This window comes from Manacus vitellinus, unplaced genomic scaffold (assembly GCF_001715985.3).
Source record: "Manacus vitellinus isolate BGI_N305 unplaced genomic scaffold, ASM171598v3 scaffold_84_pilon, whole genome shotgun sequence".
In the NCBI taxonomy this organism is placed as follows: Eukaryota; Metazoa; Chordata; class Aves; order Passeriformes; family Pipridae; genus Manacus; species Manacus vitellinus.
Window position 1 is genome coordinate 1,505,365 of NW_021940840.1, and position 24,297 is coordinate 1,529,661.

General features: G+C 56.0%; 1 protein-coding gene across 2 annotated transcripts; it reads left to right on the plus strand.

The window, feature by feature from the left end:
• The first annotated feature begins 2,564 nt into the window (after positions 1-2,564).
• SCARF2 (scavenger receptor class F member 2) lies at positions 2,565-17,177 on the plus strand. Of its 2 annotated transcripts, XM_008930861.3 has the most exons (10): positions 2,565-2,624; positions 4,250-4,351; positions 4,643-5,162; positions 5,267-5,485; positions 5,859-5,987; positions 8,584-8,687; positions 8,767-8,884; positions 10,323-10,444; positions 14,692-14,844; positions 15,172-17,177. In XM_008930861.3, exons 3-10 carry the CDS (start codon positions 4,681-4,683, stop codon positions 16,374-16,376), a joined length of 2,532 nt encoding a protein of 843 aa, XP_008929109.3. In that variant the 5' UTR covers positions 2,565-2,624; positions 4,250-4,351; positions 4,643-4,680; the 3' UTR covers positions 16,377-17,177. The 2 variants fall into 2 exon arrangements, with proteins under 2 accessions (XP_008929109.3, XP_029820793.1); XM_029964933.1 differs by lacking the exon at positions 2,565-2,624 and having other exon boundaries at positions 3,817-4,351.
• The last annotated feature ends 7,120 nt before the right edge of the window (positions 17,178-24,297 follow it).

A 24,297-nucleotide genomic window follows, 5' to 3' on the forward strand; every position in this document is an offset into this window, starting at 1 on the left:
GGCGTGGAGCGCTTGTCCCTGCAGGTGACAGCTTCGTGTCTGCCCACATCCTGCTCCTCTTCCTCCACATCAGCTGAGCTCCCCAGCCCCAGCCACAGTTTGGAGGCAGTTTTTCCTTTTTCTTTTCCCAGCATTTGTAGCACTTTGAAGGAAAGAGAAAGAAATAGGATATGTATTTGCACTGGATGTCTTCAGTGGCATGTCCATGTGGGTCAGGAGCAAGCTTTTAAACACGTCTCCTAGTTATCCTTTTCCAGTGATCATGGGGCAAGTGGAGCTCTGTTAAGGAGCTGAGGCCATGAAACATCTTTTAGTCCAACATGCTAATGGCGCTGGTCACCTGCAGCCAATACTACCCCTCCCTGTGGCTGGCTGTGCTCAGGGACCAGTCCTGGTACCATACTGGGAGCACTGGTTTTCCAGTGATGCATTCTTGCCACAAGAGAGGTTGATTGCTGTCAAAGCTGCGAATAAACGAGGCACGGGCTGAGCAGGGTGTGGGTTGCCATTAGCAGGCACAGACAAAGAGAGATTAGCTATCAGGAAAAAGATAAACCCGAAAGATAAGAGATGGTGGGCTGGATCCCAGCTGGTGGTGGTAGAGGTGCTGCTCGCCTCCTCCAGCTCGTGGCAGAAGAGTTTTTTCTCCTGCCGCTGCGTTACAGTGACTCCCAGCTCCCCACTGTCAGCTTGGGGCTTTCATCAAGAATGATGCATTTTGGCGCATCCCCCATGATGCCCATTTTGGTGGCCAGGCTGAGCCATTGGAGAGAGGAGGTTTCCCAAGTAGAGGGGTTTCCTCTTGCAAACCTGCAACGGTTTCATCTGAAACCCCACCAAACTGAATTTATAAAGAGTGGAGTGGTGAAAGCAACTCCAAGTGGAACAGTGGGGGCTTTGGCCATGCCATGGGAGGGCAGAGGCACTGTGGACCCTTCCCCACCTGAGCATCCCAGCACATCTGACAAAGGTTTTCAGGAAGGGCAGCCTGAAGCCTCTTGCAGAGAAGAACCTTGACTCCAGCCCACCCAGTCCTCAGGGAGGTGATTTGGTGGTTGACCCCTCCTTGCCATTAACCCCGTGCATCCCCCTGCATGTTTGGCAGGATCAGAGCCCTCCACTCAAGCCCCGGGGTCCCCATGATGGGGGGTGTACGTGCCGCTGCCATCGCAGCATCTTGCGACCGCTTCCACAGGCTGCATAGATGGAGCTATTTTGAGCTCTGGCTGCAAGGCATTTTTTCCAGGCCTCGAATCATTTTTGTGGTTCTTTTCTGCCTCCTTTCCAACTTTTCACTGTCCACGAAAAGGGGGACACGATGCTTCTGGCTCGGCCGCATGGGTGCTGCCCGCCGAGGGGCCAGGGGTGGGAGCTGCATCCCCAGCACCCCAGTTTGGCCAAGGGGCTGCTGGCAGCTCCCTCCTCGGCCCCAGGACGAGGCGGTCTGGCAGCCAGACGTGGTCCTGTGACTGCGCTGGGTTTCGAGCAAATACTTCCTTGCTGTCTCCTCCTCTTCTGCATTTGTTACGTATAAAGAGGAAAAGGAAAAAAAAAAAAGCCAAATGCATTCCAGGCTGTGCTGCAGACCAGCCCGGGTGAAGTTTTCTTTGACTGCAGCAACTGCTTTGACTGTTTGTGACCCTCCAGCATCACTCCCATCACCCATGGGAGCAGGCAGCGTGGGTCACCCTGAGGACAAGTGGGTGGCTCTGGGGATGAGCAAGGGTCCCAAAACAGGGATTTCTGTGAGGTCGTGGCACAGGGATCGTACTTCCCACATTCACTTGCAGCATCATGAGCCCTCGAACATTTGCTTGGAGGAGGCATTGACCAAGTGCGGGTGAGGCGTCCCTGCGTGTCCCATCCAGGCAGAGAGCTGAGCATCCCTGGCTGAGCCTCTGAGGGGGTCTGAGCCCCCATCCTGATCAAGCTTGTGCCAAACATATCTTGCCTGATAACTCTGTGCCTGGTGCTCCCTAGAGGTGGTGGCACTGCAGGACGCCCAGGGGATCAGGGACACATTCCAGTTGCCTGTAGTTGGCATCCCCCTGCTCGTACATGGGCACATCTCCTGGGAGCTGACTGTGCTCCAGCTATTCTGGCCAGGTGGTTCCAGCCTACCTTTGGGGTGCCAATCCTAGGCCACCAAGCAGCAAGCCTGGGGTTCAGATCATGTTTTCCCCTGGGACATTTAGTCTTCCCTTTTTTCCCAGCTTTGGGGAGGGTTTTTTGGATTATTTATTTTTTTTATTGTAGAGGTTGCAAACATGACTTTTGCTGTTTCATCACTCATTAATGGGAGGAAGTGGTCTCATCCTTGCTCCTCTAGTCACCTCAGTGGTTGGTGGGACATCTCAAGCAGCACTCATGGGAGGCCCCCAGCAGACCCATAACTCCCTGAGTGCTGGAGGAAGAGCCAAGAGCTCTCTCTGCCCCATGGGAATGCAGCAACCCCCGGCAGGACCACTCACCATCGTGGCTTCAGTGCTCCTGGTGGGTTCTTGGGAAGGACCAGGACTTTCTGAGGGTTGTAACTATTTGTGATGCTTTTTTTCTCCCCTGCAGCTCCTCGGTGCTTGTGTGCTGCCTAGGATGGAGGCAACAAGGAAGCGAGTGTTTAATAGGTAAACACTGCCATTTTGCTTTGTTGGACACTGCCCATCATTTGCTGAGCCCTCCTGGCCTCACCACCACTGTCAGGGGCCACTCTGATGTGTCCTGTGGCTGGGACCCCCTGTCCTGGGGACTGCAGCTGGGGTCCTGCCTCTCTGCAGTGCTCCAACATCATGTGTATGGAAAGGGTGCTCAGCTCCAGACCTGGGGGTCACAGGGCTGTGGGGGTTTCTCTCCTTGACAGCCAGCTCTGGGTCTAAGGATTTGGGGCTGCTGCACAGGGACCCAAGGGACAACGAGGTGTCCCCTGGGGTAAAGGTGCAGCTGCAGGGATGGGACTGAGATTCCCCATGGGTGCTGCAGCAGCATGGGGAGCTGAGCCAGAGCCTCTGGTGGAGAAGAAGCTGCCCAGACCAGGCACATATGTATCATGACCCCAATGGGGAGAGGCTGCTGGGGCAGGCAGGGACCACCTAGCCTGGGTTGGGGCCATACAAGGTGTCACAGCTTTTTACTGGGGCCACAGTGAGCCCAGCATGGATGCTCAACATGAAACCCTGGGAGCATCATCCCCTGCGCTGCCACCACAGTGAAGGTGGCTGTTTAGGGTTCCCTGCAGTCTTGGCTGGCCGTGGGGCTCACCACAGCCCGGGAGAGCCACAGGTGGCAGTTCGCAGCTGGTAGCAAAGCCCATGTAACCAACTAACCCACTGTGCATGAGCCCTGTAACCGTTCGCTGCATGCTTTGGGAATGGGATGCATCCCCTTTGGAAGGGAGAAGGACAGGATCTGCCAGGACAGTGTGGGGAGGATGGTCCCACGGTGAGCTGTCCCCATCTCCTGCCCCCCAACCTGCTCTAACTGTTAGACTCACTGCTTCTAATCTGTGTAATCTGTCTATTTTAGGGGTTTCTATAGTATCCATCACCATAGGTCTAACAACTCCCAGGTAAGGTGGTTGGGGTGGGTGGTTGTCTCTCCCGATGCCTAAGGAAACTTGTCCAGGGTCGTGTGGGATCTGCAAGCACCTGCCTGCACTGCAGTGCTGCCTGTCCATGCTGCCTGTCCAACATAATGTGCCTGCCTGGCTCCAGTCATCGGCCTCAGCACAAGTTCCCCTCAGCAGGAGAGGGGTGGGTGGCCTTTGGGGGCTGGTGGCCATGCAGGAGAGACAGTGGTGGGGTGGGAGTGGCACTGCTGTGGTCCATAAGGAGTGCAAGGAAGGGGACCATGCTCATGGCTGCCCACAACCCCTCTATCTCATGCCCCCATCTCCCCTCTGTCAAGGCGGAGCTGAGCAAGGGACAGTGCCCCACTGGGTGCAGCTGCTGGCATGGACGAGGCTTGGCTGGGTAGCAGGAGGCTGGTGACCAGGATGGAGTTGATCTGGGTGGCAGAGTTGGAGCTGAGCTGGGTGACAGGAGGCTGGTGGCATTTTCCTGGCGGGGATCCCATCCAGCCACTGTGGTTGCTAGGATGGTGATAGTGCCACAGCTCAACAGCACTCAGAGGGCTACTGCACAGCCCTTCCCCTGCTCTGGGGGCTTTGGGAGGGCTTGGGGGAGCAGGGATGAGCAGGCAGTGCTCAGGGGAGCAGGCACTCACACTTATGCCTGCCGTCTGTTTGTGCATCCAGCCGTGTGCGAGGGGAACTTTACCTGCAAGGAGAATGAGGTGTGCGTCAGGCCCAGCGAGTGCCGTTGCCGCCACGGCTACTTCGGCGCCAACTGCGACACCAGTGAGTACTGGCAGGAGCCCTCCTGTCCTCAGCAGGGTTCACTGGGGTGGCTCCAGCTTATCCTGGGGTGACATTCCAGAGCAGAGCATCAGGGATCGGGCTTTGAATGCTTTTGCTCTGCCCTTACCTGTCCCCTGGGCATTGTCCTTTTGCCGGGGTCTCCTCTGAAATCCAGTGTGCTGCAGGGAAAAGAGGGAGGATGGTGGTCAAAAGGTCCTGTTGGGACTGTGGGTCCCTCCAGTGGTGGGGTTGTCCCCCTGGGTAGTCTTGGGCTGATGGATCTCCCTGCAGAGTGTCCGCGGCAGTTCTGGGGTCCCGACTGCAAAGAGATGTGCAGCTGCCACCCCAACGGGCAGTGCGAGGACGTGACAGGTCAGTGCACCTGCAACCTCAACCGCTGGGGTCCCAAGTGCGAAAACATCTGCCTCTGCAAGCATGGCAAGTGCGACCAGAAGACAGGCAAATGCACCTGCGAGCCCAACTGGTGGGGGCCGCAGTGCTCCAGCTCCTGCTATTGCAGCCACAACTCTCAGTGCGACCAGCAGACAGGCAACTGTCTGTGCCAGCCCGGCTGGTGGGGCCGCGGCTGCAACAACCAGTGCTCCTGCAACAACTCGCCCTGCGAGCAGTTCACGGGGCGCTGCCAGTGCCGGGAGCGGACGTTTGGGCCCCGCTGTGACCGCTACTGCCAGTGCTACAAGGGCAAGTGCAACCAGGTGGATGGGACCTGCACCTGCGAGCCAGGCTACCGGGGCAAGTACTGCCGCGAGCCGTGCCCAGCCGGCTTCTACGGCCAAGGCTGCCGGAGACGGTGAGTGGGCAGACTCTGCTGGGTCTGATCCGGCACTGGTGGGATGCAGCAGCAGGAGATTTTGGGGCTGCACTGAGTGATGGTTTCCCCCTTGGCCATTGCAGGTGTGGGCAGTGCAAGAGCCTGCAGCCGTGCACCGTGGCAGACGGGCGCTGCCTGACCTGTGAGGCGGGCTGGAATGGCACCAAGTGTGACCAACCCTGCTCGCCTGGTTTCTATGGAGAGGGCTGTGAGAAGCTCTGTCCCCCCTGCAAGGACGGCCACACCTGCAACCACATCAATGGCAAGTGCTCCCACTGCAACCCGGGCTGGATTGGAGACCGGTAAGTGCAGCCGGATCTTGGCAGAGGGATGCTTGGCTTCCCTGATTCTCCCTGCACAGGGAACAGGGTTACTGTGGGGTTCTGCAGCCCTGGAACCAATCCTGGGTACAAGAGTCTGCAGGAAAGCATCCCAGCTTGAGAGCTAAGCCTCACTGCTAGCACAAGGCATTACCTGGGCATAGGGCACGGGTCTTGCAGGCTCCCCCCAGTCCCATGACTGTGTCAGAGAGCTCAGTCCATCCCTGTACCCCTTTCCTGGCTTCAGAAACCCCAAGCCACCACAGTGACAGCCGGATCTCCCTGCATGTAGGGGGATGCCAGAGGTCCCCAAGTGTTATGGATGCTCCAGTCATCTGCCCTCATCCTTCCACAGGTGTGAAACCAAGTGCTGGAACGGGACATACGGGGACAACTGTGCCTTCGTCTGCAGTGACTGCGTCAATGGCCAGTGCCACTTCGAGACCGGGCAGTGCCTCTGCCACCCTGGTTCCCACGGCACCTAGTAAGTGAGGCACAGTAAGCACACTTTTGGGGGTGATGCTCAGGCACCTCCTGCCCCATTGGGTCCTACGTGGTTCTCAGCTGAGGGGTTTCCTACTGTAGAAGCGCTCGCAGGTGATAATTCGGATGATGTGGGGAGCAGAGGGAAGGACATGCTCACAGACCCGTTAGCAGCAAGGTCATGCTGCGAGAGGGATCGTGCTTTAGAAAATGCCTATTTGGCAAAAAAAATTGACAAAATGGTGGTTTGTTGGGTTTTTTTAAGTCCAGGGTGGAATTTCTATCCAAAAAGAGAGAAGAAACCACATCCCAGAATAAGGAACAGCCTCACAGGCATGGCGTCCGCAGGGGGTCCTGCTGCAAGCTCTGCCTCTGGCCAGGGTTTTACCCAGGCTTTCTCCTTCTCCCTGCCCAGGAAAGGGGTGCAAGGGCCTGCTCCCATCCCTGGGTGGGTTTTCACAGCATGGGACTGAAATGTTGTTTGAAAACAAGAGGAAAGAGTTTCCCACCCATCTGGGACATGCAGACAGTTCCTCCAGGTCCTGCTGGGTGGTGCTCAGGATTTCCCAGCAATTAACTGCAAGGGTGATGACAAGGACAGGGATTTGGAGCTGGCATCCTGCCCATGCTGGCATTTCATTCAGGGCATAGAAACGGGGAGCATTTGCGTTTTGGGGTTTATTTTTGTGGGGCTTCACCAACCACTCACAGTGCTGAAAGAGCCACCGGCACAGGCACCAGTTCAGGATGCCCAGCCTGGGCATCATGGCCAACTTTGGTAGTGAAGGCAGAGGTGAAAGGATCCCAGTGCTCAGCAGGGGGGTGCAGTGATGCTTTTGGCACAGTGCCAGAGGACAGAGCATGGATTACAGAATCATGGAATCAACTGGGTTGGAAAAGACCTGAGATTAAACTGTTCTGAGCCCAGCACAGCACGGGACTGTGGGGATGGAGGATGTTCAGGATGCAGCCCAGCCCCAGCAACGTCCTGGTGCCATAACCGCGAGCTGAGCTGTGTCATGCGGTGCACGCCAGGCGGGCTCAGGGACATTCCCAGCACTCAGGCAGATCCCTGTCACTATGTGAAAACTAGCATTTTTGTCAGCAGCATATAATTTTACTAAAAATGGGATTTCTGGAAGGAAGGCAGAAGCAATGTCCTTGCCGTGAAGGGGTATCCTCTCAGCTCTGTGTCAGGAGGATACTAAAGGAACAGCTGCTAAAGTGTGCACAAAGTGCTTTATCTTTTCCCTGTCTTTCCCAGAGTTGTCAGGACCCTCCTGGAAAACAATCACCCCCCTCTGCTCTCCCAAAACCTCAGCCTGTGGCAGAAATGTGGGGCCAAGTGGTGGGGTGAAAGGTTTTGTGTTGCTGAGGGAATATCCCTGCTCCTGTTCTGTTGCATTTGCTTCCTGGCACAGCCATTGGAATGGACATGGGGGCTCAGCACCCATCCTGGCGGGCACATGGCAGGCACACAGCAGGCACACGGTGGGCACACGGCAGGCACACAGCAGGCACACGGCAGGCACACGGCAGGCACACGGCAGGCACACAGCAGGCACACTGTGGGCACATGATGGGCACAAAGCTTGGCCTAGGCGGCGCTTTGCAAGTCGTTGGAGCGTGAAATGGGCTGAGCCGCCTACAGGCACCGTGCCAGGGACAGGGGGCAGCTGCGTCTCTGGAGGAGCAGGTTTGGGCTGGGGCCCACTGGCTCCTTACAGCTGCGGCTGCTGCAGCCAGGACACAGCTGGTGGAGGATTTGGTGTCCAGCAGTGCTGCTGGCATCTCCAAATCTATCTGAGTCAGGCTCTGCAGTGCCTGGCCCACAGCTGGGGAGACAGGTTGGATTGGTCCCGCTCCCGAGAGGCCCAGGTGCTTCTGCATGTGCCTGGTGCATGCTTTCCATGCTCAAGTCCTTGATGCTCATGGATTGGTGCCCATTCATGCATGTCCCCATCGCCTTGGTGACTCCACCATGGAGGTCATTTTACCAGTGGTGGAGATTTGACACCAGGCAGAGCTGAATGGGGGGGGCCTACTCTGATGGAGTTGGATGCCTTGGGGCTCCTCCATTTTTTTTCCTTCTTGGAGACCAAAAAAAAACCAAAAAAAAAATCAATCAGGGGATCTTTCCAGCTCGTGGCCACTGCAGGTCTGTGCAGCTTGGCAGGGATGGGCCTTGGGGTGCGCAGCCACATCACTGCTGAGCTGAGCTGGAATCCCTGTGCCTGACACCAGGGTGTCTTTAGATGTGACTGCTGGGTTAATGACCTTTCCTAATTACCATGTCTAATGGTAATGGTGAAGGGGAATGGTAAATGGGTGAAGGGGAATGGTAAATGGGTGAAGGGGAGCAGTGACACTGTCAGAGATCCAGCTGGGCCAAATCCCCAGAGTAATAGGCGAAACTGCTGGGTGGGCAATGGGCTACTGATCCCTGTAGGTTACAGGGTCCCTCAGAGTGTGGTTGAGTTGGCAGAGCAAGCTAGAGAAGTGCTCCTTGAAGTATGGAGGGCTTGGGAGAAGGTAGCAGCCAAGCAGCCCCACACTGCTGTGCCCGATGCACCACTCATCCAGCCCCTTCCCTCCAGCTGTAACCTGACTTGCCCTGCTGGACGCTATGGAGCCAACTGTGCCGAAGCCTGCAGCTGCCACGACGGCGCCTGCGACCCACTGACAGGCGCCTGTCACATGGGTGAGTGCTGGAGGGCACAAGCGAGGGCTGCCACTGCCACAGGGCTGGCACCAGGCTGAGCCACGGGTCTGCCTTGCAGAGGCCAACCAGAGGATGGGGGTGATCGGGGCAGGGGCCCTCCTGGCGCTGCTGCTCATCCTCCTGCTCTCTCTGCTCTGCTGCTGCTGTGTCTGCCGCAAGAAGGACGAAGCCTGCAGGTGAGTACTGGGAGGGATCTCACCAGGCTGGGAATGTGGGGGACCAGTGGGGTCTGGGATTGACAGGGGGATGCAGGGACCATGCTGGGACAGTGGTGCTGTGGGGAAACTGAGACAGACCAGTGCTGCCCATGTGGCACCATGCTGGTCCCTGGGGTCTGAGCAGGTCCTGCTGCGTCATTGGGGCTGATAGAGGGGCTCGGGATGAGCCCTGCCTGGGGAACCCCTTCCTGCTCTCCCTGACTTTGTTTCCTCTTGTGGGCCAACACTTTATGGAGACCCACCAAGTCTCCTCCAGTCTCCAGGGGGTTGGAACTGATCTGCAAAGGGAATCCTGAAATACAACAAGGGCATTAAGACGTGGTGAAGACTCCCAGAACAAACCCCTGGGCCATGGAATGAGACCTAGGGAACAGGGAGGATGCTGACTGTTCTGCATGAGGATGATCAGGGCTGGGAGAGTGAGTTCCTGAAGCAAGGTCAGGATGTTGGCAGCATTTTGGCATCACCAGGTAACATCCCGCCATGAGGACAGGCATAGGGACAGACCCACAGCAAGGAGAAATGTTTCTGCTGCTCAGCAAGGGACGAGAGGACAGTTGGAGCTCCTCCAGCTGCAGAGAAAACCCCCTCGTGCCACCAGCCACTGCACAGGAATTTTCCAGAAGCCTCCCCTTGCAGCCCTGCCAGCTCAATCCCAGCCCAGCACAGCTGGCTTGGAGAGCCTGGGGGCTGCAGGAAATTATCCTGCAGATAAAGCACAAAGGCAGCCCTGTGGGCTGAGGTATAGCACCAGGAGAAGGGGAATGGCTCCAGTTTTGTCTCTCCCAGGGTGTCCGGACCACAGTGTCCCCAAACCTCTGGGTGACCTGTGGTGCTGTCCCAGTGCAGTCCCTTGCCAGAGCGTCCCGAGGGATCACAGCAGCAGTGGGCATGGCACAGGTTCCCTTCCATCCACATGCGAAGCCACTCACTTCTGCGGCTGCAGAAAATTGCTTGAAAACTCAACCCCGGGAGGCTTCCAAACCAGAGAGCAAATAAAGAGAAGCCACGTGTTTGGCTTTGGATTGGGATGATTTTAATTTTTTTTAAAGATTCAGAGTCTTGACCGGGTGCTGTGGGTATTTTGGGGCTGCACTGCCAATGGCCATGGCTGGTTCTGGTCTTGCCACCATCCCCTGGCACTACTCTGCTTCCTGGTGCAGTGCAAGCTGGTGCCCAGGGCTTGCAGCAGCCTGGGTGGATCCCCAACTCCCTGTGCCCTGGGCATGCCCCTGCTTTGATCCACCCTATTATTGTTCCAAAATCCTCTTTGCGTTTGCAGCATCCCTGAGCTCTCTGTTACCTGTGAAGGCTGTCCCTGTCACCCATGAAGTCTGTCCCCACCGCAGGGAGGGGAACGGTGTCTCTCTGACAGTGCCATTACCTTCTCTTGCAGCTCCAGCCAGGACCCAGCAGCAGCCAAGAAGCCGCCAAGACGCTTGTGCGGGCGGTTCAGTCGGATCGGGATGAAGCTCCCCCGCATCCCTCTGCGCCGCCAGAAGCTACCCAAGGTCGTGGGTAAGATGCTGGAGCTGGGGAGGGTGCAGAGAGCCAGTCAGGCTCCAGGGGCTTTATTCCTGTCAGGGCAGTGTGCGTGGCTCCTTTTGAGCTCCAAACCAGGGTGGTGAGCATGGTATAGTGGTGACAGGGACGTGTGTCCTCAGGAGAGTTACCATGGTTGGTGCAAGCCTCCTGGCTAACAGGGGCTCAACCCTTTCTGACTGCAGCCTCTGGATCTCCAAGCACATAATTTTGCTTTGTGAGGCAAGGGTGGTACCTGGTGCTGGAGCTCTGCTTAGAAGTTTCAGATTTTGGGTTTACTCTCCTGAGGTTTCTGTGGAGAGGAATGGTCCCTGTCACTCAGCAAAATGCCTCTTTTACCCTTCTGGTCCTGAGCTAACCCTGCCCCAGCTTTGTCTGGAGCCAGAGCACCCAAGGGGGATGCCCCCCCTGCTGCTGTGTGCAGCAGAGTTGTGGGTGGAGGGGCAGAGACTTGGGTTGAGCTCCCCACACTGCCTGGGCACAGAGTGGGCTCGCAGGGGACTGCTCACACCTGGCAAAGCCCCTGACCTGGCGCTGTCAGGGCTGTTGGGGACTCCCTGCATCCAGGCAGCTGGGGGATGCTGTCTGCTGTCACCCTCCTTGCACCTCTGCAGCATGAGGAGCTGGGGATATGCTGCAACTTGGGGTGAAGGCAGCACTCCCCACCTTGTGCTGGATGGGGTTCAGCCCCAGCCTCCTTTCCTGAGCCCAGAACTTTTGTGGGCATGCCATGCTGGTGGAATGCCCCAAGCAGTCACATCCTAGTGCTCAGCATGAGGCCAAATTCCCTATCCCAGATGGGACACAGAGGTGACCCCCATCCCTGCACAACGTGCTTGAGCTTCAGCATCAAAGCTGAGCCCTCACCACGTGGGGCACAGCAAAGCTCTGCCTGGAGCAGGGTGTGTTGGGGCCCAAGAAACATTCCTGCTGCAAGGATAACAGAGGATCATAGAGGCTGTGTTTGTGGAAGGGGCCAGGAAGGGCTCAGGGAGGACAGAAGGTGCCTGTGTGTGGCAAGGGCAGGGGGGGCTCACAGGGGGCTGCCTGTGCCTTCCCCGTACCGGCCCATGGGCAGCTGGCACCTGTCCAGTCAGTGTGTGTACAGAGGGCAGCAGCGGCCTCGGGAAAGACTGAGGATGCTCAGGATGGTCTCAGGTCCTGGCAGGGCTGGGGCTGTTCCTGGCGTCTGTTATGGGGCTGAGGGTTGTTATTTCACTGGAGGGAAAGGCTTTGGTCAGGGCTTGCCTTGTGTTATCCATCACAGCAGAGCCCTTGTGGGTTCCAGCAGCTCCCAGTCCCACTGGTGCATGGTCTGGTAATGCCTCCAGACCCTGTTGGGTGTGGGGACTCCCTGGGTGATGAGGACCTGTTGAGCTGCCTGCAGCAGCTGCATTCATGATGCCTGGTAACCATGCTGCCACATCAGCATGTGGCCCCACCTGGAAGCCGCAGCAGGCGGTATCTGGCGACAGAGGCCACTTGTTCCCCACACTGGTCCTGCCCCAACAGGAGGGTCCAGGGTATGCTGAAGTGCCCCATTGCAAGTGCCAGGTCAGTGCTGGAGGTGCTCAGGACCCCATGGCTATGTTGCAGTGAAACTGGTGCTGGCTGATGCCCAGTCGATGGTCACTCTGGATCTGTTCACATTCTGGGCCATATGTTTACTGGAACCAGGTGGGTTTTCCCATCTGGGCTCAAACACCAGTGAGCACAAGTCTACACGTGGTAGAACCCTCCCAGGTGAGACAGCAGGTCTTGAAGCCCCACTGATGCTCATCAGGTGCCTGGCACCCCAGGTTTCTCCCTCAAAAGCTGCTCCCAACCTTGGCACCAGCTTTGGATCCACAACATCTCCCTAGGGATTACACCTGAGCTGGCAGCCTGCAGGGCCACATCCTGGGCTGATGCAAGCAGCCGTGGTGCCAGGGTTTGGGCATCCCTGTGTGTGGGATTTGCTCATTGGAGTGTCAGTGGTACCAGTGTGGGTCTCAGTCCCATGTCACCCCACAGATGCTGGGGCTAACCCAAGCTCTGCAGCCCACCACCTCATCTCCTCTCCAAGCAGCAAAGATCAACCAGCCCTGAGGGTGATGCCGATCATGAGGAGCTTGGGCTGACTGAGAGAGGGTGGCCAGGAGGGCTCTGGAATCCCCCTCTCATGGTCCTTCTGCAGCTCCTCGCTGCTCCATCCTGGTCTAGAAACCAGTTGGCCACCGTGCAAGCAAAGTTTGGGTTGGTACCCTGGTGCTGTGGCTCCAGAAGATTTCAGGGAGCAGTGGCAGGAGAGAATATGCAGGAGGCATCCACATTTCTCCCTGCTCCACCAGCCCATGATATTTTGCCCAGGGGAAATAAATCCCTGGGGACCCCAGACTTCCCAAAATCTCTGGGTGAGCTGTATATCCTCATTTCATCCTTTGGCTGTATCCTGGGTCTCACTGGAGTCCCAGAGATGCCTCGTGGCTGTAAGTCCCAGTCACTTGTCACGCCTCCTCTCAGGAAGCATCTCCCTTCATCTTCTTCCAGCTGGCTGCTTTTAATTTTCTCTTTTTGGTTTTTATTATAAGGAAAGACATTTTGGAACTGCTGCTTCCCCTTCTCTGGGTCGTTTGCTCTTTAAATATCTCTGCTTGGGTTTTTTTTACCTTAATCCAAGAAGCCAAACTATGCAGGGACAAACGTGCAGCACTGCCATCATATTAACAGCCCTGCATGTCTGAAGCCAGATTCCCTAATAATGGATAAGCGTTCCAGTGGGCATCCCAATAACACTAAATTTTATTGTAAAACAAGGATATGGTGCAAGAATCAAACAGTCCGAGCCTGAAATTGCAGCACAACTGGGGTACAATTGGGATTGGGATGCAGTTGGAATGTGCAGGCAGAGCTTACTAATACCAGGAAATATCCATATACAGCTGGGACCCTGTCTGTGCACAGGGTTTTCATAGAATCATGGAATGTTCTCAGTTGGCAAGGATTATTGAGTACAGCTCCTGGCCCTACACAGGACAACCCCAACAATCCCACCATATGCTGAGAGTATTGTCCAAAAGCTTCTTTAGCTCTGGCAGCCTCAGGGCTGTGACCACTGTCCTGGAGTCTGTTCCAGTGCCCAACCACCCTCTAGGACCACACTTTTGCAGCCCTTGCTCCAAAGTAAGGCCCTGCCTGGCCTTGGAGGCAACTTGTCACTGTCCCAAGGGACAAAAGCCAGCATTATAGGGATTGGGACAAGTGCATCTGATGCTGCCTGGCTCTCTGGGAGGGTCCTTCCTCCCAGTTGGTTGCTGCCACAGTCCTGTGGGTACCCAAGGGCAATGCTGAAGCTGTGAGCTTCTGGGGAAGCCCTGCAGGGTGTGTTGGAACATGAACTTATCCAGCAAAAAGCCTCAAAAATTATGAAGCTGAAAAAAAACATCCCTCCAGCCCAGACAACTAACTGCTGAGCTTCCTTATTTCATTTTTTAAACAAGTTTTTTTTCTGGTGGTTTGTCTCTTCCACTCGGCTTCTCTGCAGGTGGCCCCTCGGCAGAGGGGGATTGCTCCTACTCAGCTTCAGAATGGGAGAAGCTGGCAAAGGGATCAAAAAGTTGCAGAATTCGGGAAAAAACAGTGATGTGCATCTCCTGCAGCAGGCATCCTTTTATTATCCTTCTGCATCCTTGTGTAGAAGCAGATGGAAAAGGAAAATGCAGTCAGTGATGCTGAAGTAGGAATTAGTGGAATTAAAGCTGGCAACTAATTTCTTCCCCTGAGAAGGGGACAGCCACAGTGCTAGGACTCTCTTTGTGAGGTGGCTTTGCTAGGTTGCACAGCTCATGGGTGACCACCAGGCCACTCACTGTGTCCTGTGGGACTCAGGGTTTTGGGTGGCTCATCCCTCTGCCATGTACATCCTCAATCTGGACAGTGGAGACCATCCATGGAGAGGGGGATAGATGGAGGTGTGAGGCTTGAACAGTCTCTGCTGCCCATGGCCTAGGCATGGGGGATGCTGGTCACCACCACTGCAGGTTGATGGCTTCTGTGGGCACTTGGCTGGAGGACCTGGTGGGGAGGTGCAGTGAGAGCTGTGCCTGTGCCTTGGATGCTGTCCCTGTCCCCAGTACCACCGGGAAGGTGGGCAAGGGTGTGCAGCATCCCACCCTCCTGGCTGGGAGGGGGGTACTGGGGGATTTGGCAGAATGGGCACTGACAGCAGTTCCTTACCCTTGCAGTGGCCCACCATGACCTGGAAAACACCCTGAACTGCAGCTTCATCGAGCCACCCTCTGTGGTGGACCAGCCTTCCCCATCCTGGTCATCCCGCGGCTCCTTCTCCTCCTTCGACACCACGGACGAGGGGCCAGTGTACTGCGTCCCCCATGAAGGTGAGCAGGGGGTACATCCCCAGGAGACTTTGGGGACATTACCAGGGGCCTGCTCGAAGAAGAGGTGTCACCCTTGCACAGTGGGGATCGTGTCACCCTGGTTTCTTGTGCCCCAGGAAGGGATGCAGGTGTTAGTCTTGCCTCCCACGCAGTTTCAAAGCTCCCTCCTCTGGCATTTGCTGTTCCAGGGTTAAGAGCCAAGAGGTCCCTGACTGGGAGGTGGGAACAAGGGTAGTCCAGGGGGAGCCCACTGTCCGGCAGGAGCATCTTGGTCCTTTCCCTCATCAGGCACATCCCACCTGACATCCCCGTGCTCTCTTCCCACAGAGAGCGTGGGTGACAGCAGGGACAGAGGGACACCTGCCAGCTCCGGGGACAAGCTGGTGGCCCCTACCGGCGGGGAGGAAGCAGGTGAATACACATTCTTGAAGGAGACCGGCTCTGTCAGAGCCTTCCCGGGCGACAGCAGTGAGACACCCCTGCTCAAGTCTTCGGACAGCGAGCGCTCCTCCTGCGGCTCTGGCTCGGCCGGCGCCGCTCTCTACGCTCGGGTCGCCCGCCTCTCCAAGCAGTCCAGGGAGGAGGAAGATGCCACTGCAGAGCCCCGCAGCCCCGGGAAGCCACCATCCCCGGAAAGGACCAAGCCCCGTCCCCCAGACCCAGCCACTAAGCCCAAAGTCTCCTGGATCCACAGCAGGTACAACTCTGGCCAGTCCAACTCACTGCCAGCACCCAGCCAATCCCCAGACAGAGCAGCTGCCCACTCCAGCAGCCTCGAGCAAGGACAGGGCTTGGCCAAGAGGAAGAGGAGCCCGAGCGAGACATCAGCCAGTGTGCAGGGCAGAGTGGAGGAGAAGGGCAGCATGCGGGGCAAAGAGAAAGCTCAGAAGCAACCGAAGGAGCCTGGTGTCCCTGAGGGCAAAGCCAACCTCACCGGGGAGCCCCAGTCACCCTCCAAGCCCAAGCAGAGGAGCAAAGCCAGCTCAGAGCCGATGGAGAGCATCAATGGGGCAGTGCAGAATGCCTTCCGAAAGATGGGCACCTTCCAGCCGGAGCGGCGGGTCGGGGACTCCAAGGATGCTCCTTGCAGCCCCAGCACCAGCAAACCCCGCTCTGAGCCACTGCATCCCCAGCTGGCCTCTGAGCTGGCTGCCCAGCTGAAGGAAAAGACTCAGAGCCTCAACAAGGGGGACGGAGGCACCCGGGTGAATGGGGTGGGCACCCAGCGGGAGAAGCCCACGCCTCCACAGAAAGCCAAGCGTTCAGCAGCTGCCAGCGGCCAGAAGACCAGCAAACCCTTGCTGCCCACCTCTCCCCACCTGCAAAAACTGATCCCTGGGGTGGCCGAGCCAGCAGCTGGGGAGCCCAAGTGGGTGGAGAAGCCAAGTGCTGTCAGTAGCCAGGATCAGGCCCTTCCCAGCGAGCAGGCAGCCAAGAAAACCCCCATTAAGAAGCCTCCAAGGAAGAAGAGCCGAGAAGCCAGCCTGGAGCCATCCAGGGCAGCTTCTGTGCCCGCCCAGGCAGTACAGTGACCAGGAGCCAGGCACCAGTCCCACACTGCCTGGCCGCACACCGGAAAGAAGGACATTGCCAGCACAACCAGTGGATGGGGGAGCCTGGACTGGGCAGGGGGCACTGGAAGAGCCTTGAGCCTCCATTTATCCCCTCCACCACTCATCCTCCTTTTTCCTTTAGTCACCCCTGCCCTGCGACCTGGTCCCTCCATCCATGCCCTGCTCCTGTTCCCTGCCTGGGTCTGGCAGCTCGCCCTCCCTTCCCACGCAAGGCAGGACCACAGGGAGCCGGCCGGCCGCCACCCCAGGGGAGTCCGTGCGTGGCATATCCCCCCTCTATTTTGTAGCAGTATTATTGATCGCATAAGCAGCGCTTGTTGTACTAGACGTGCCCATGGTATATTCTGCAGTAATGGAGCCGCTCGCTTCCTGCATCCCACTCTGGTCTGTTGGGCTTGCAGAGCACCGGAGAGCTCCTCTCACTGAGCTGCTGTTCAGTGCCCAGGGCAGTGCTAGGCATGGCCCACAACCATCCTTGGCAGCAGACCCCCTGCCCCAGTGCCCTGGGCTCCAGGCACAGCTCTCCATTACCGGTCCTGCCGCAGATGCGCTGTGCCGGCGTGGGGTCGAGCTGGTTTCGACTGATGCCACCCTTCCTCTGCCCTGGGGCTGCTCCTGTCCAGGAGGAAGTGCTATTTATGGACGGAGCTGGACACCCTTCGGGCTCCCGCATCCCATCCAGCAGAGTTGGAGGGATTAGTTTGGTACGAGAGAGCCTGGCACCTCTGCAGAGTGCTTTCCTAATAAAAGTGTATTTCTTCCATAGCTGGATGCCATCTCTCCCTGCCCAGGCTCCCCAGGGGCTGGCAACGTGCTGGAAATTGCCTAGTTTTACTTGAGTGCTATCCTGGTCCCAAGTGGTGTACAGTAGGGAGATGGATGACATTGCAGCAAGTACAGGCAGGTGGTAACAAGCAGCAGACGGGGGGAACGCAGGTCCCTGCTGAGGCTGCTGCTATGTGCTCACCTGGCATCAGGAGACCAGCCCTGGGGGCAAGACAAAGAGCCCCTCATCCCCCAGTATCCAGCATACTCCCGGTGACTGACACTCCCCAGTGTAGCCTGGGTCAAGAACCTGCGGATCAAGAGAGCTCTGGCCACTGGGCAAAGAGAGCCCAGCCCTGGCTGGGTGCTCAGGATGCTGGGACAAAAATGTGGGAGGATACTGGGGGTGGCAGTGGGTCCAAGGCTCTGACCCCAGCTTTCTAACCGCCTGCCCAGAGGCTGCCAACCCTGGCAACATTTGAGGTCTCCACACAGCCCCAGACACGATGCTGCCATGGGGAAAGCTGGGACAAGCCCAGAGGCAGCTGAGAAGCAGGGTCTTCTCCCACATGGCACCTGCCCAAGATTCCTGAGCAGAAGGATGTTTCCTGCCATGATAATTGGGGCTGTCTGCTTCCATGAGAGCCGGGAGCATTGGTGTCCACCACCAAGCTATCCTGAGTTCTGCCCACAGTGGGGGATCATAGAATCATAGAATCACAGAATCATAGAATCAGCTGGGTTGGAAAGGACCTCCGAGATCATCAAGTCCAACCATTGATCCAACACCGCCGTGGTTCCCAGCCCATGGCACTGATGCCACATCCAGTCTGTCCTTAAACACCTCCAGGGACGGAGAATCCACCACTTCCCTGGGCAGCCCATTCCAATGTCTGATTACCCTCTCTGTAAAGAATTTCTTCCTAATATCCAACCTAAACCTCCCCTGGCAGTGCTTAAGACCATACCCTCTTGTTTTACTGATAGCTGCCTGGGAGAAGAGACCAATCCCCACCTGGCTACAACCTCCTGTCAGGGAGTTGTAGAGAGTGATGAGGTCTCTCCTAAGCCTGCTCTTCTCCAGGCTCAACAGCCCCAGCTCCCTCAGCCTCTCCTCATAGGACTTGTGTTCGAGTCCCTTCACCAGCCTCGTTGCTCTTCTCTGGACCTGCTCCAGCACCTCAATGTCCTTCCTGAACTGAGGGGCCCAGAACTGGACACATCTGGATGATGGCCCAGAAGACCACCAGACCAAAAGGTCAACCACAGCAATCTCAGAGGTGATGGAGGCAGCTGGTGGACACCAGGATGGGATGAGACCACCTGGAACCAGGACTGCAACCAGCCCAGCATGGCACTCAAGAGGGGATGGGGCTCCAGCACAGTGCTGGGCATTGCTCAGCACTGTGGAGCTGGAGCCAGTGCAGTGTCTGACACTGGCTGGAGAAGCATCATCTTATAGCACAAAGCTGAAAAATGACATCACAGGACTTGTCAGTGTTGCTTCCCAGACTCCTGGTCACCTTTCAGAGTTCCTTCACTCTCCCTCCCTTTTCCTTCAGGTTTTACTTGGGAAGATGAAGGACAATGGCTAAAACTACTCCTGGAACAGGAGTGCAGAAACAAAAAATGGGGACACTGAACCTATGAGACCTGGGATGGCATCCAAGCCCCTATCCCTCCACCACAGAGGCTGTTGGAGAAACTGAAGAGGCTTCCAGGAGACTCAGTTTAATAACTATCCATAGATTAGGAAAAGAGAAGGAAAGGAGTTGAATCCAGGCAGTAAAAGTGCAAAAATTGAAGACGATTAAAGCAGAAGAGTTTGTCACAGACATCACATGGTCCTATACGCATCTCTTCATGTCAGCACTGAAGAGTATTCAGGGGGAAACCAGCCATGATGCTCATGATGGTGACTCAGCAATGTGAATTTGGGAATTGCCCCAGCCTCCTCTCGGGGCACTTTCTCACTCATGCAGGCAGCAAAGCTGGGGCTGGTGCCTCAGGAAATGGGGCACTGTAAGCTCGCCCCAGTCCCCAGGCTATCCTGGGACAGCAGAGCATCATCCAGGCATGAGCCCGCCCATGGGCTCCGATCACAGCCCCAGCCAGCCAGAGGAGGGCCTGCAAGTGAGCAGCCTATGGATAAATTCAAAAATCCCACGTCACAGACACTGATGTGTGTCCTGGCAGGTCACCAGAGGCTCCAACCCAACCATCATGTCAGGACAGCTGTGGCAATGTCTCACTGAATCTTGGGAATCTCCAAGGGTGGAGATACCCCAGCCCCCTTTGATTGTCCCAGGGAGGAATTTTCTTCAAGGGTCCAACCTGAACCTTCAGTTGGTAGAGGTTTTATCCCATCATACCACCTGGCACCACCAAGAAGTGTTCAACTTCATCATGAAGCTCTCTCAAGGGAGGTTTAGGCTGGATATTAGGAAAAGGTTCTTCTCCTAGAGGGTAGTCGGGCACTGAACAGGCTCCCCACAGCAGTGGGCACATCACCAAGGCTGCCAGAGCACATGAAGCGTTTGGACAATGCTCTCAGGGGCAGTGTGGGATCGTTGGGGTATCCTGTGCAGGGCCAAGAGTTGGACTGGATGATCTTTGTGTGTCCCTTCCAACTCAGGGTATTCTGTGATTCTGTGATTCTATGATCCTAGTCACTGGCTGTTCTTGGAACCCTTCCTCCAGCCCAGCCCAGCCCACTCCACTTCTCCTGGCCCAATGCGTGCCAGCTCCATGACCATGTTGATATCCTTTGTCCTGGCCTCTCCAGTTTCTTCGCATCACTCTTGAACTAGGAGACTCACAACTGGACCCTTGCTTCAGGTGTACGTATGTGCCTGTGCCCTTCCCAGCAGCCCCCACTGTGGGCTTTGCCTTATTCTGAGGAACAAGAAGCTGATGTTCAACCTGAGGTCCTCTGTTGCCTCCAGGGCCTTTTCAATAGAGTCTTTCCAGTTCAGATAGGTTAGAATCTTCTTCAGGCAATGTCCTGTGACGCCATGGACCACAAAGGACATGGATGAGGCATTGCCACACCGCAGCATCATGAAGGACTGATGTCTCCTCATGATGTGACTGTGAATCTCTTTTCCAAGCATCCTGCAGACTTTCCTCCCACTGCCACATGTTGGATATCTCTGACTGACAGCTCCCCATGGCAGACACTGGTGAGGGGGCTTTGTTCAGGGGTCCACAAATCAGCAGAGGCTGAAAACCATCCATTGCCCTGCAGCTGAGAGCTTACCAGGAAGATTATACACGCTAAACACACTTACTGCTCTGAGCTGCTTTCCACCGCTCTCTTGGACATGCAGAAAACTTTGACCTCAAGAAAAAACAGCTGAACCCAGTCATAACATGGAGAAATCCAGGTGTTCTGCTCCCCTGAGATGGAGCAGGATCCACCTTCCCTGATAGACAGGTAGGGTGTTTTGTGACAATGTGGTGGCCATGGCTGAGGAGAAGCAGTGGGTGAGGCTGGCGAGAGATGCTGTGATGAAGCCACCAGCCCTCCGCTCCACCAGCACCTCATCCATGGAATCAGAGGAGCGCAGGGACTCTTGTGGCCCCTCTCTTCCTCCACCAACACTGTAACACTGATCTTCCCATTTCCTCCCAATTTCCCAAAGCGAAGAAGGAGCCTTTGGGTTGGACAACAGCACGTTTGTTTTGGCTTGGCCGGCGAGCAGTGATAAAAGCCAGCCCGCTGCCAACAATTCATTTCCTATTTCAGGCCCTACCAAAAATAAACTCAGAAGGGAAACTCCAATGAGAACAAAACACGCAGGAGACAGCTCAGGGCTCCCAAAGCTATATAGGAAATTTATCCCTCAGTGTTCACTGGGAAGAGGTACAGCAGTGTTAGAGGGAATTTCATGCTGGGTGGGGGGATTATGAGGGGCTTGGGGAACTCCATCAGGGTATAGGGATATAAATATCTATTCAGCTGACACTTCCTGTAGTGGCTCCATGTGGCTACATTACACATGGGGAAATGGCTGTTTCCATCTTTGCCCCCCAAAATGGATGCAGGGGTCCCTGACTGCCTTCCCCAGGACACTCCAGGGACGGCTAGGCTGGGGGCACTGGGATGTCCCCAGGCCACATGGATGAGGTACTTGTGCAGCCACATCCAGCTGGCACAGGGCTCCCCACTGCCAGGCTGTGCGGATCACGCCACAGACCGGGACCCCAAAGAAGTGCAGCCACTGCAACACCACCATAATCATTTCCCTTTCATCACTACAGCCATCGGCAACCTCAAGGCCCTGGAGGGCCCCGGTGGCATATGAGTGGCAATAAATAGAAGCCTTTTGCAGGCCATCACCTCCTGCTTGCGTGCCCACCCTCTGCCCACCAGCTCCACTCCCATGCAGGGAGCATGAAGGAGCCCACAGAGCAACAAGGATGGGCACTGTGCTCCTGTGGGATGCCGGCTCCTGAAGGAAGGAGAAGGCTGAACCCAGTGCTCTGGGGGTTCCTATGAGTGGCTCTGGGACCCTGTGCCACCAGCCCTAGCATACGTATATATACACCCACACACAAAAATATGTATGTATATATATTACATGCATATTTTTGTGTGTGGGTATATATATATATTTGTATGCCCTCCTATACACTCTAGGAGTAATTTTTCTTTATATTTCTAGATTTATTTTTATATATAGACATAGACATTCTCCTATATACTCCTGGAGTACACAGTACATATACTCACAAATATATAAGAATATAAGTATGGCTATATACCCTTCTATATTTTTATATATATGTTTATATATTTATATTAATTTCTATTTTTATATACATATGTGCATATATATACACACATACACACACATACAAACACTTATGTACTTATCTATTTATCTAGGCTGGAGGAGCTGAAGGTGAGGATGGAGAGGTCAGGCTGTTCCTGCCTCCAGCCTGCAGCATCCAGGTGCCAGCTCCATCCCCACTGGCCACATGGCAGTGCCACCCAGGCACCTCCCAACACCATGCCCACAGACCTGGTCTTTGTGATGTTGAATCCAACAAGTGCTGTGCTGGGCACTTCCCTGAGAATTTGCAGTTCATGGGGCTCCAGCAAGGACTTGCTGGGAAACAGGGCAGCAGGATGCCTGGCAGGGATGTTACCTCCTAGCAGCAGCTCCAGGTTCTGCAAGCGGGACCTGGCACCACTCTAAAGTCATTTTGTCCCCACTGATGGGCACTTGGAGCTACGCAAAGCCACAGTTTATGCTTCTCTGCCCTCTGCTGCCATGCATCATATGGGCTTCAAACTGGGGATGGACCTTCAGGTCATTGAGGTCTCCAGGGGACCCTCTGCAGCCTTCAACCCTCCAGCCTGAAGGACAGGGTGCACATGAATGTGCCTTTTGCAGGGCACAGTGCAGTGCACACTGCAGCTGGAGCTCCCCACTCAGCAGGCATCACGCACACAGGGAGCACCTCCCTGGGTTGCCCACCCAGCAACCCCACTTTGGCTCCATTTTAAGACTTCCTAACCCCCTGGAGTAGTGGAAGCATTTCCATGTGATCTGGAGCACCAATTAATCCCTGGCCACAATGAGCTGCACAGAGCAAAGGGACTTTAGCACATGGAGACATCACTGGGCAGACCCAAGAGCCTGAGCCTTTATTTCAGCTTCTGAAAGCATCATTTGAGAAAAATCCCTATTTTTGCAGGGGAAAGCACAAGGGCACTCTATCAAACTGCTTTGAGCAGGAGAGGAGGGATAATTAGATGGAAGATAAGCAGAGGCTCCGGCACTGCGGGTACCTGATTCACCTCCAGGCCTGTGCTCCCAGCCACAGCGCATCCGCTCTTGTTTAGTCTGTGTGGGAGCACAAATCACGGCACAGTGTCATCACTCTGCCCTGGTCTGGATTTCATTAAGAGCTACGTGATCGGCCCTGGCTGCTGGCCGCACTCCCCCTGCAGAGCTGTGCGGGATGCCAGGGCGGGGGTCGGGGCGTGGGGCTAAATGGGTGCCTCTCTGCAGGAGAGGAGTTGCAGCTGCCTTGTTGGAGTTTGGTCACCCTCAGGGCAAGGGAGTGCAGCCTGCAGCTGTGCCCTGCTCAAGTGGTCCTAAGGAGTTGGGGGTCTCTGCTCCTGGCCAAAGTCAGGCTGCTGACATAGACGGGCATGGATGGCAACGGGGCAGCCCCAGCCAAGGGATGGAAGGGACTGGCTGCAGGCTGCTGCATCCCTGCATCCCATCACAGCCTTCACATCCCTTGCAGCTCACTGCAACTCTTGCATCCCTTGGATCCCTTACATCCTGTAGCACCCCTTACATCCTGTTGCACTCCCTGTATCCCTTGCAGCCTCCTTGCATGCCTTGCATTCTTTATAGCCTACTGCAGCCTTTGCAGCCCTTGCAGACCACCACATCCTTTACATCCCTTGCATCCTTTGCAGCCCACTGAATCCCTTGTATCCCACTACATCCTTTGCATCCCTTGCATCCTTTGCAGCCCACTGAATCCCTTATATCCCACTACATCCTTTGCATCCCTTGCAGTCTGCTGTGTCCCTTGCATCCCATACATCCTCTGCACTCTCTCACCCCTTGCAGCCCATGGCCCCTGCACACAACTCCCAGCCAAGCCCACACACTTCTGTCTCTTCACGGCTCATTCTTGGTTACAAAGCCCCATGCACTGACCTGGGAACACCCACACCAGCCATCTGGGAGCCCCTCCAGCATGTCCCAGGGGAGCAGCTCCTGCCCCTTGCTCAGGCTCTCCAGGCAGGGCTGTTGTCCACAGGGTGGTAAAGACCCATCACTCCACCTCAAACAGACCTGACACCCCTCTCTCTGCAGGTAATGAAGACACGGGATGTTTGTGGGATGCTGAGCCACAACCAACAAGAATTTGCCCTGGCTGAGCATCCATGTCCCATCCCAAGGAAGGTTGTGCAGCCAGGATGTGTATGTGCAGCACCTTCTCTGAGTTCCCAAGGAGCTCAGCCCAGACAACCAAAGCCTGGACATGTTCTCCAACATGTAACAATGCATGCTCCTCACGGCAGGTCAAGCCGAGCTCTTCCAGCCCAGCAGCCCTTGCTCTCCCGGCTACACCCCCAGCC